General features: G+C 42.9%; 1 protein-coding gene across 40 annotated transcripts in view; it reads right to left on the bottom strand.

The window, feature by feature from the left end:
* LOC116989340 (receptor-type tyrosine-protein phosphatase S-like) overlaps positions 1-12,208 on the bottom strand; it is a 394,665-nt gene that overhangs the window by 62,792 nt on the left and 319,665 nt on the right. For 18 of the 40 annotated variants that reach the window (XM_033046611.1, XM_033046614.1, XM_033046613.1 and 15 more), the window contains 3 exons: positions 10,912-10,923; positions 8,852-8,964; positions 5,306-5,347 (listed from right to left, as the gene is read on the bottom strand). In XM_033046611.1, the coding sequence (XP_032902502.1) occupies positions 5,306-5,347; positions 8,852-8,964; positions 10,912-10,923 (167 nt within the window). Of the gene's footprint in view, positions 1-5,305; positions 5,348-8,851; positions 8,970-10,911; positions 10,924-12,208 lie in introns of all 40 variants that reach the window. The other 22 variants (XM_033046631.1, XM_033046637.1, XM_033046645.1 and 19 more) reach the window with 4 other exon arrangements.

The raw sequence follows: 12,208 nt of genomic DNA, 5'->3' as shown, positions 1-12,208 counted from the left end.
TGCAAGAAGAGAGCGTGTGTGCGTGTGTGTGTGCGCGTGTGCGCATGTTTGTGCGCGTGCTCCAAGTACTTAACAGATCAGGCAGCGTCTGTGGAGAGAGGAACGATTTAGGCCAATAAAGATTCTGATAAAAAGTTATCAAACTGAAATGTAAACTCCATGTTTCTCTCCACAGGTGCTGCCTAACCTGATTATTTCTTGCTCTTTCTGTATTTATTTGAGATTTGAAGCATCTGCAGAATTTTGCTGATGTACAGAACACTCCCAGCTCCTCAAACTCTCTGTACAATGATGAGTTAAAGGACATGCAATCTATGATGGCCCTGTAGTTAAAGGACATGCAATCTATGATGGCCCTGTGCCATTTAGTTGTACAGTTGTACAGTTGTACATGCAGATCCAAAGCACCAATGAGGTGAATGAATATCAAAAGGTTGTATCTTGCAGAACCCAGATTCATTTCCATTTATATTACATTATTCTTCATTCCACAAATCTCGTGGAAGGCTGCCGTGTTACTTATGCTAATTAAACCTAGCTACGGACGAGATATATATAATCTGTTGGATTTTTCTCTTGTCACTATTCAAGGCCAGAATTTGATCAATGACTGGGGATGAATATAATGGTACGAAAACCTTCCATAACAATTCTGGCTCAGAAGTTGTAAAGTGCATGAAATAAAAGGTCAATGTGGCACTGCCCAGGGGAGCCAGAACAGATTACTGCCAGCTTCCACGCAGTGATACCTCAGCATGTGAGGTTGGCGGTGTTGTGGGCTGTAAAGGATGCCTCATGTGAGGAGAATCACACCAAGGCCTTTTCTCTGGGGTCCTGCCATTGAGGACAATGGCGATTGAAGAGAAAGTGAGATTAGCAGTAGATTTGAGTTAGAGAGAACAAGATAGCTAAGGAAGTGAATCACTGCGGAAGTTGTGGGATGGGAGTGGGGTGGGGGGGAAGGGGATTGGGAATTGTTGGGGTAAGGTGCATCCCAATGGAGAGAAGATCAGATTGGTGTAAAGTAATAATTAAGCGAATGACCATGGAATAGTCATTTGTTTGGGAAGAAGATCCTGATAATCTGAGGGTATACATGAGGGAGATGATTTGATGGGGAAGTTGACATGGAGAGATGATGGGGTGGCGGGTGTTGTGGGTGGGAGTAATTGAGGTGGAGGTTGAAGCACCATCTATCAAAGAGAATTTAAAGAAAGCACGTACCTGGCAGAAGATGCTGGCCCCAGGCCCAGGAAGGTAAGGCCCTCTAATGAATGCCACAGCTAACCTCAGCCCTGATTGAGTTCGTAAGCCTCATTTGTGCCATACGATCCCGCACAAATGATATCAAAAGAAGCATTGCCTGCTGTCATTGTGCACCCCCTCTTGCCCCTGTGCACACATACACCATATGCATGGATGTATTAGTCTTGTTTATTTGGCTGTGCTACCAGGTCCAGCTATTTGAGCAAAGATCATTGTCAAATGACAGGGCAGGATTCATCCAAATGAATGAAATTGGGGCCCACCTTCTATCTTAGCAGCAGGGCGGCTTGGAAAGGTAAAGCTGAGTGTTATGGCCATTTTACCTGCAGACCCTCCACCTTCTGTCTGATAATACTTTGTACATGGTCTGCACATTTATGTATTGAATGGCACTCACTCGTCAAGCACACATTTCTCTAGATGGTGAAAAACCAGGTGTTATCAATTGCCATTCATGTTGGTGAAGCTTTCCTGAAAGATCTGATAAAATGCTGACAGATGTAAGTTCGACCGTAAATTAGGGGGCCTGCCTAATCAGATTTAAGCATTTGATGACAGAATGAATGGCCATCACCCACTGACTGCAATGGACAGCTGCCCTGATCCGTACCGTGTTGAGGTGAAAATTTGACACTGTGGACAGCACTAAACCTGTTTGTTTTCCACTTCTGGCATTTGGTTCTATTGAGATTAACTCGACATATGTGTAAGTTACCAATACTAATTTGTACCCCACTGTCTTGAAGACACATAGACTGGCCGTCAATAATCAAGGTTGATCTGAAGCTACATGATCGTACTGTTGATCTGAATATGAAATTAATATTTGCATAATATTTGCCATTTTTATGTTAAATTATATTTTCAGCATTAAATGCTATTAAGCCATTTTGTCATCCAGTTCACAATTACTTGTAAGAAATCCAGTGAGGTGGCTGGTATTAAAATAATCCTCAGCATGAATAGTAGTTTGATATCTGAGCGTCTATTTGTGTGCAGCTGCATTGAATGTATATAGGGCTTTTTTAGGTTAGGGCTAAGTTAGGGCTTTATTCTTTGGAGCGCAGAAGGTTAAGGGGGGAATTGATAGAGGTTTTTAAAATGATGAGAGGGATAGACAGAGTTGACGTGGAAAAGCTTTTCCCACTGAGAGTAGGGAAGATTCAAACAAGGGGACATGACTTGAGAATTAAGGGACTGAAGTTTAGGGGTAACATGAGGGGGAACTTCTTTACTCAGAGAGTGGTGGCTGTGTGGAATGAGCTTCCAGTGAAGGTGGTGGAGGCAGGTTCGTTTTTATCATTTAAAAATAAATTGGATAGTTATATGGATGGGAAAGGAATGGAGGGTTATGGTCTGAGCGCAGGTATATGGGACTAGGGGAGATTATGTGTTCGGCACGGACTAGAAGGGTCGAGATGGCCTGTTTCCGTGCTGTAATTGTTATATGGTTATATGGTTATATACAGACAAATCATTTGCACTGTGCCTATGCATGCATGTGTACATTTGTGCATGTGCCCATAAATGCATGTGAGTGTGCATGCTTGGTTGTTCTGTGTACCATATATGGGAAAGAAACTCAGTAAGAATCAAAATGAATGGGAAGAATGGCCTCCCCTCTTAAAAAAGTTCTATGATTCTATGAAGAGCAAGGAACAACATAAAGAAAAAGGCTTAAAATATCCTCCAGCCAAAATTAATGGTCCAAGTTCAAACTGCTGTCAGATTAGCATTTGACTGTATATATTTGTCAGTTTTTTTCTCAATAGATCTGAAGACCACTGAGTACAAAATATGCCAGAAAGCTCACAACTCTGAGGAAGATCCCAACCAGAAACATTGTCTGTTCATTCCCTCCCCAGATGTTCATTCAGCACTTTGCGGCTTGTGCAATTTAGAAGAAGGTTTGATTTTGAAAAATAAACTAATCCAGTTTATCAATAAGACTGACGAGGGGCTTGCCATGAAGAGCAGAAGCATTATCGTGATTAAAAACAATTCCAAAGATAGTGAACCGCCCAGATACAGTGAATGTGGAGAGGATGTTTCAACTAGCGGGAGAGTCTGGGACCAGAGGCCATAGCCTCAGAATACAAGGACGTACCTTTGGAAAGGAGATGAGAAGGAATTTCTTTGAGGATGGTGAATCTGTGGAATTCATTGCCACAGATGGCTTTGGTGGACAAGTCAATGGATATTTTTAAGGCAGAGATTGACAGATTCTGGATTAGTAAGGGTGTCAGGGGTTATGGGGCGATGGTAGGCGAATGAGGTTGAGAGGGAAATATAGATTAGCCATGATTGAATAGCGGAGTAGTCTTGATGGGTGAATGGCCTTATTCTGCTCCTGGAACTTATGAACTTATTTGAACAGAACAAATTATATTGCCTCATGTGAGTTTCTTCTTAAATTGGGCTATTCTAACAAGAATTTTAGTGTGATTATTGATTCCCTTCTGTTGAATAAACAGACTTGGATGCTCACAGCAAATGGCTGAGGTGGTTATGAATTCTACCCAGGGTTAGAGGCAGTTTTAGGGCGAGTTGCCTTCCAATGCAAACTTTTTACCAACCATTGCAAAGAATTTGTAATAGATATCGATAGATGGTGCCTCCACTTTGCATTTGAAATTCTGTGATGCTCTAAGCTGGTTGGGCCAATTTTGGTTAAACTGCAATGAAAAAGACAGGACAGGCTTGTGTCTTATGAACCAACATCCTCTGTGGTGTGGAGAAAATGACATCGGATTAAATAGCTATAATCAAAGATTACTTTTGATGGTAAGGATAAAGATTTTATTTGATAGGAAAAGCGTGTGAGAAATTAGTTTAAGCATAAAGAAGAGTAATCCTCTTCCCTTCAGGGTCCAGAGGAAGTTCCTCAAGTGTATAAAATCATGAGGGGAATGGATAGGATGAATGCACAGTGTCTTTTACCCAGGGCATAGGCTTCAGGCGACAGGGGTAACATTTAAACCTGATGGGCAATTTTTTCCACACAGAGGTTGGTGGGTACATGGAATGAGCTGCCAGAGGAAGTGGTTGAGGCACCTACAATAACATTTAAAATACATTTGGACGGGTATATAGAGAGGAAAGGTTTAGAATGATATGGGCCACTTGTGGGCAAATTAGTCTAGCTTAGATGGGGTGTCAAGATCGGCATGGGTGTTGGGCCGAAGGGCCTATTTCCGTATTGTATAACTCCTGATTCTATCTGAACATTTTGTTGTGATTTGCAATAATGCATTCCAGCAGTAGAGAAAATATTAACATCAGGAGAAGAAGTGCAGCATAGGTCGCAGGTGAGATGCGTGGAAACACATCAGAAGGGACTATATATATCGGAATATCCTATAATGGTTTTGCCATCTGAGAGATAATCTGTCACCTTGGTATACCAAACATAAATTAATCTGAATTGGACCAAAACTGAGCAACACTTCATCATCCTCCCCTTCATTAGAGTGCGCAGCTTCCCTATTGAGCTGGGAATTTCTCTGGCCGTCACCCTCCACAAGAAAATTGTGAATTAACGGTGTAAAACCATTCCTTGGACAAATTTGGTAAAGAACTGGCAAGGACATCTTGGGCCGAATGACCTCCTGTGTTGTCACCATTCCATGAAAACTACTGTGTGTGGAAGATTGGCTTCTGAAGTCTTAGCTTCCAGTCTATCTGTCTCTCCTCCCCCTCCCCACCCACTGCTCCCATGTCCTGACGCCCACTAGACCACCAGACGAAACTGATGAAGCCACAAATCTGCAGGCAACCCCAAATTGATGTCAAAAACATACACCTAAAAAAACATGCAAAAGTGAGAGGAGCTAAAAGCTTAGCCAATGAGCAGCCAAGAGCTCGAAAGAGAAACGCAAGTTAAAAACTACATTGAGGTGGATAAGAAACACAGATTTATACGTACTTACATATATAGATATATATATTACGTTACATATATATGCTATATATATTCAAAACAAAACAAAATCAAATAAGCTAACAAAACAATAGGCATAAAATGCAAGTGGGAACTAACTTGCAAATTCGGGTTCACTGAGGGGACTGCTGACAACAGATTCTGTGAAAAGAAACATCAGCACGTGAACACACTTAAATCTACAGGCTGGCAGAACGCAACTTAAGGGGGAGATAACAGAAAACAAAACGGGAACTCAAACAAACAAACAAATGCATGAATAAACAGTCAGTCTCCGATCTGGCCCTCTCAAAGAACTCGGCAATTTGTTACGTTTCTTACCTCTTTGTCTTGTCTTTCTCTCTTCGGTACTCGCTCTCTCTTAAGTGTGGTAATTGTGTCCACGCGGAACTGCCTGAGGCGTCGGGACCCCAACTTATGAGGGCAGATCCCCAGAGTGACTACGGTAAAAGTTGCTCCTGGGAGGGTAAGTTAGGCTACTGGCAAGACTTAGGGGTTAAGGTTGGATAAAGGCTAAGTGGGGTCCACAATCGGACTCCCAATGCTTTTACTCCTGTCGTGACTCTCATCTTGACTTCCAAGTTTTGTTGGATGTGATTATGAATGTTTCATCATTCATTCCCATATCTCCAACTGCCTCACCCAGTCAAATAATATTTTAGTAGCTCATTAAACAAAAAGTAATGAAAAAAGCATTAAATAAAGTTTTTCTCGGGTTGTGTGCAGCTGTCTGGTAATTATCTCAACTCTGTTCCAGACCCATTGACATTTTTCTGCTATCACTGTGGCACGATGGCACAGTGGTAGAGTTGCTGCCTTACAGCGCCAGAGACCCAGATTTGATCCCAACCACAGGTGCTGTCTCTGCGGAGTTTACGTTCTCCCTATGACCACCTCTGTCCTGGTGCTCCGGTTTTCTCCCACACAGCAAAGACGTATGGGTTTATCGGTTAATTGGCTTTAGTAAGAATTGTAAATGGTCCCGAGTGTGTAGGATAGTGTTAGTGTGTGGGGTGATCGGCGTGGACTCTATGGTCCAATGTACCCGCGCCCGCGCTGTATCTGTAAGCTAAACTAAACTGCTACAGAAAGTATCCCCGGTTGCACAGTGGCTCCACAGTCGAGCTCTGCCTCTGGATCTTTGCTGCGTCAGCCATGTTCTAGATCACTGATGCTGCTGACTGTGTCTGCCATGGCTCTGATGAGGAGCAGCAGTTCCAGCCGCTCCCTTATGGGCACCAATGCCATATGCATCAATTCTGTGGAGCCCACTCGCATCATCTAACTCAGCACAGCTTGTGGACTGACTGGGTCACATTGGGCTGTTGCTGGCACTATCAAGCAGCCATAATCTAGTAACCAAAGAGAGCTACATTGTATAGATGAAGCAATGATGGCACGGAACCCGTCACAAGTGCTCTGCCTCACATTGAGGTAGTCCGGGGCTGCATCACACAGCCATAGTTAGCTCTCTCCTTTCGTACCCCAATCATTAACTGTACTCCAGGTGACCCGGGTGTAAAAGTAAACGGGTTTTGCTCCCAAGATGAGTCCTTTCTCATTGCTTCCAAGAAAAAACTTGGAGTGTAAATGGAGATCACTGAGTCAATGGTCTTGTTTACATGGTCAATAATTTTGACTGCTCACCTGCACTGGATTAGTGATTAGTTGTGCTTATCTTAATCAAAACTTAATGTTCTGTCATCAGACCTGGCGGCATGGACAGATTCCCAAATTTCTTGACATCCAGAATACAATGCCAGAAAATTCACTGACAAAACAAATACCCGGCCTATTGCTTCTCCCCTAATCGCAGCGCTTGCACACAATGTGTTAACCAACATAAAATGCCACCACATGGTGAAACATCCTTCCTAATTTGTCGATAAACACCAAGAAATTCTCAAATGCACCAAATGATTGTTTCAAATGAATGACTGATTCAGTTGTAATTGGCAAACGGTTTTCAGCTGTATACCCATAACATGGACTCCCAAAGCAATACAAAATCCAGTCGTCACTACCTTAAAATGCATGACCTCTGTCAAACTGGATTTGCAGAATAACCTTGCAATATTATAGAATTCTTATTTTATGATGAAATCTTCCATAGCAATTGCAATAGCAAAACCTCTCCAGAGGTTTCCGTTCAGGTTTCCTAAGTGGGACAGGGGCATAAGGCTGCTGATTCAACCTTGAGGTGCTGTGGGGCCCAAGCCCATGTGCATCCACTTTGCAGCAACACTGCACTCTCCCCTACAGTGGGCTCAATTAATGACATAGTCGAGAAGGATTCTTCAGGAAGAAAATATCCCTTATCTACCAAACAAACTGCTAATTTCTACCCAGCGGTTTTATAAATAATGGAAGAATCCTACTAAAGATTTAACATTTGGTTAGGGATCGTATTTCTCAAGCACTGGTAAAAACGCCTCGGCTAATCATCCATCACAAAGAGTCACATTAAAAGCCCACACATTTTAATATTTGATGAAATGCGAGATTTAAATGTGTTTAGATTTGTAATTACAACATCTGTTGAAGGGTATGACAGGGAGTTTCACACTTTTTGCTGCAAGTTTTAAACATTCCTACAACTGCTGTGCCTTGAATGGGAGGTCTTGTACACAGCAGGCTGCTACCTCCTCTCTAAAGAATGTGGCCAGGAGATTGGCAACTGTGGTACAAACTGCCCCAGCGTTTGCCAGCCCCAGAAGTAACCTGTCTGTGTAAACGTGGAGAAAATATAACTCTTACAATTAAGTTAGCCATCATGGAAGTGGCTTTGTCAGATGCTGCTGCCATTCCTGTTGCTCTTCCTTCTCTTCCTCAACCCTTCCTCCGCTCTGTCACGCCATCTTGCTCCTGCCATCTCCTTCCTCCTGTTCTCCTCCTCCCATCCTTATCCCTTCTCTCTCTCCTAATATAATGCGGTATCCTTTTGATATATGCGACATAACAGGCTGTTGAAGCTTTTTGTGGAAGGACTTTGTTCTGCCTTGGTAGGATGGATTCCTCCCAATGGTTTCCATAAAATTTTACCTGGAGGATTACTGTGAAGTAGAAAATTTCACTGATTGCCGGAGCCGGATCGAGATTAGCTTAAAAAATTGGTGGAAGGTTTTCATTCTGCGATACCTGACAATCCTTTCAAGATACGAATGAAGGGACCTCATCCCAATTTTACTCACCGTAATGGCTAGACTAAGCTAGGCTTGCAAACCAATATTGAGACTGTTGAATCATCCATGGCTTCTTAGGGCAAGTGGGAGAAGTGGGGACTGTTTACCATTGAAAATCCAGCTACTTTATCCATCCATTCTTGGGAAATGAACTTACATTATAGCCCCTGCAAGATGCTTTTCCATGCTCAGTCTTTTACTGAGTTCAGGACTACAGACTCAAAATATCACCATAACCAAAAACATCGGAGTGTCGTCAGCAGAATGGCAGAGTAACAATCTCTGTTCCACTGTTGCATCACCACCACCCTTTTGTTCATGCCCAAATAGTTCACAGTTCAGTGTAGTCAGGCTCAGCTAAACCTGTCCCTGCGGCACTCACCAAACATTGATAAACAAAACCAAAGCTTTCTTTAGATTATTATATCTGTACCGACAGAAAGCACAGTCACTGCATCTTTACCTGGCGTCTGAAAGTTGATGCGTCTCATTTCGACCGGGTCCATGGGATGATGGGATGGCACTTCAGCATTGTTGAGAAGACACTTGGTCCTGGGATCACTTTCTTTGCGTTTTCTGTCATTGGAGTGAAAAGAATATGTTTGGTAAGGATCTTCTGAGATCATTGCTTACTTATGACATGTGCAGACAAGAGTTGAAAACATAGGCTACTAGAAACTAGGAGCAGGAGTAGGCCACCGGGCTCCCTCAAGCCTGACCCACCATCCAATATGCTCATGGCTGATCTGCCGCTGGCCTCATCTCATCTTTAGCTTGGAGATACAGCGTTGAAACCGGCCTTTCGGCCCACCGGGTCTGTGCTGACCAATGATTACCCTTACGCTGTTTCTATTTAAAGCGCCTTGAGTATTAGAAAGGCGCTATATAAATCCCATCCATTATTATTATTATTATTCTACAAACTAGGGACAATTTACAGAAGCTCAAACCTGCACGTCTTTTGAATGTGGGAGGAAACCGGAGCACCTGGAGAAAACCCACGCGGTCAAAGGGGGAACGTGCAAACTCTGTACTGTCAGCACCCATTGCCAGGATCGAACCTGGGTCTCTGATGCTGTAATGTACCAACTCTACAGCTGTGCCACTGTGCCGCCCCATCTTTTAAGCCAGTTCCCCAAGCCCTCAATTCCCCGATCCAGCCTCCACAAATCACTGGGTCAGAGAATTCTAGAGATTCATCACTTTCTGTGGGATGTTCCACAGACATGACAACCCCATTTCAAATGACCACACCCTAATCTTGTAACATTGTCCGCTTGTTCAAGATTCTCCCACTGGTGGAAACGTCTCGATATCTATGCTGCCATGCCTCCTAAGTATCTTAACTGTCCCAGTAAGATTATCCATCAACAATGGACAGCACAGTGGCACAACTGGTAGAGCTGCTGCCTCACAGCTCCAGAGACGCAGGTTCAATCCTGACCCCGGGTGCAGTCTGTGTGGAGTTTGCAAGTTCTCCCTGTGACTGGATGGGTTTTCTCCGGTTACTCCGGTTTCCTCCAACATTCCAAAGATTTGCAGGGTTGATGGCTAATCAGGCTCTGTAAAAGTGTGAGCAGGCAGTGGGACAACATGGAACTAGTGTGAATGTCGGTGTGAACTCAATGGGTCGAAGGGCCTGTTTAAATGCTGTATCTTAAATAAATAAATAAATGATATTTCTCTCTCTGAAAGATATAACATGAAGTCTTCCAAGTGAAGTCCTCAGGAGCAGTGTATTTAATTTTCTCTTAAACCTGGTTTACTAAGCTTCGTTGACTACAAGTTGGCGCCAATTGAAGCAGCGTTGAGCTTGCCCCGCTTCAATTCACATGGATGAAAATGGCCAGGAGACAGATTAGACCTCTCTCCAGACCATCAGAAGGATGGACCTCCTCTGTGGCATCTTGCAACGTGAATCTTCAAATGCGTTTGAATGAGGACTGGGTAGAGTGAATGTGGAAAGGGTGTTTCCACTAGTGAGAGAGTCAAGGACCAGAGGCTACAGCCTCAGAATAAAAGGACGTAACTTCAGAAATGAGATGAGGAGGAATTTCTTTAGTCTGACAGTGGTGATTCTGTGGAATTTATTGCCACAGAAGGCTGTGGACGCCAAGTCAATGGATATTTTTAAGGTGGAGATTGACAGATTCTTGATTAGTAAGGGTGTCCGTGGTTATGTGGAAAAGGCAGGAGGATGGAGTTGAGAGAGAAAGATAGATAGCCATGATTGAATGGCATAGTTAACTTGATGGGCCGAATGGCTTAATTCTGCTCCGAGAACGTATGAACATGAATTTAGGACTCAATCCTGTAAACATGACAAGGCAAATCTGGGTGGAGGACTGACATAGCAAGGTTTTGTTTACCCTAACCTTGCAGCTATCATTTAGAAGAGTTAAATAAAAGTATTTTCAGTATACAATAAAAAACCAATTTAAACAGAAAACAAGTTACTAATTGTCGTAACATTGCAAAATAATGGAAAATAATTTGGAATTCTGGATTAAAGTGGCTGCTTACCTGTCGGGCTTGCTGTCCATGATGAGTGCATTAAGGGAAAGATAAGAACTGTGTAAGTGATTCAATATAAACGTTAATAGTTCACACACGTATAGGGGGCACCATCGCTTGACTAGCTAACTCAATGATCCCTACATAATGCTGGCAAGCTTGGATACTCTGTCTAGATCTGGAATGAAACCTAACTGTAATGCTAACTGTAATATTAAAGAACAGAGGTTGTAGATTCTAGGATTGAGGGGACAGATTGAGGGCCAAATGGTTAAAATGGTAAAATTGTTTCCTTCAGATATTCCAGAGAGCACCCCCACTAAACAAAAGTATCACCCTGAGTAAAATTCAAGCCAGCACTGCCAATGGTGATGCCATGAAGTCCCAGTATATATTGAACTACCTGATCTCAACTGGGATGCCCATGACTGATGTCTACTGGTTGATGCTAGCAGCTTGATGACATGTGATGTCCAGGGTCACACAGGAGAGATGGATGCACACAATATACAAAACAAGGACCCACAAGAAGCAAGTATGTCCAAACGTAGAAACAACGAGTCGAGGATGCTGATGCTGTACAAAAGGACACAATATGCTGGAGTAACTCAATGGGTCAGACGGCATCTCTGGAGAGCACGAATAAGTGACATTTCAGGTCGGGACCCTTTGTACCACTGACCATGCAATTCAAGACCTCTTAAACATTACAAACCAAATTCTTTGTGTCGGTAGGAAATGCAGATGCTGGTTTAAACCAAAGTTAAACACAAAAAGCTGAAGTAACTCAGCGGGTCAGCATCTCTGGAGAAAAGGAATAGGTGACGTTTCGAGTCTCGTCCCCGAAACATCACCTATTGCTTTTATCCAGAGATGCTGTCTGTCCCGCTGAGTTACTCCAGCCTTTTGAATCCATCTTCAAAGCAAATTATTTGTTGTGTTATTAAAATCACTCAACAAGCATTGAGAAATCTGCATTCCACCATCTCAGCTCTCTAATGCAAGCTCCTCCTCCTTCAATCACCAATCATGCCAAGGCGACAACCTTCTTGGGTCTGGTCAGAGAATTTGCTCATCACCTATCTCTTCCCCCTTAAAACTTCACCTCTTTGGCTCAGTCAATTTTTCTCGCTGATTATACTCCTGTGCAGCACCTTGGGACATTTTGAGATGATAAACGAACTTCATTACTTCAAATTATTGATATACAGTGCCCTCCATAATGTTTGGGACAAAGACCCATCATTTATTTATTTGTTCCACAATATGTACTCCACAATTTGAGATTTGTAATAGAAAAAATCAC

Source organism: Amblyraja radiata, chromosome 29 (genome assembly GCF_010909765.2).
Source record: "Amblyraja radiata isolate CabotCenter1 chromosome 29, sAmbRad1.1.pri, whole genome shotgun sequence".
NCBI lineage: Eukaryota > Metazoa > Chordata > Chondrichthyes > Rajiformes > Rajidae > Amblyraja > Amblyraja radiata.
This window is presented reverse-complemented; position numbering and strand designations above follow the sequence as displayed.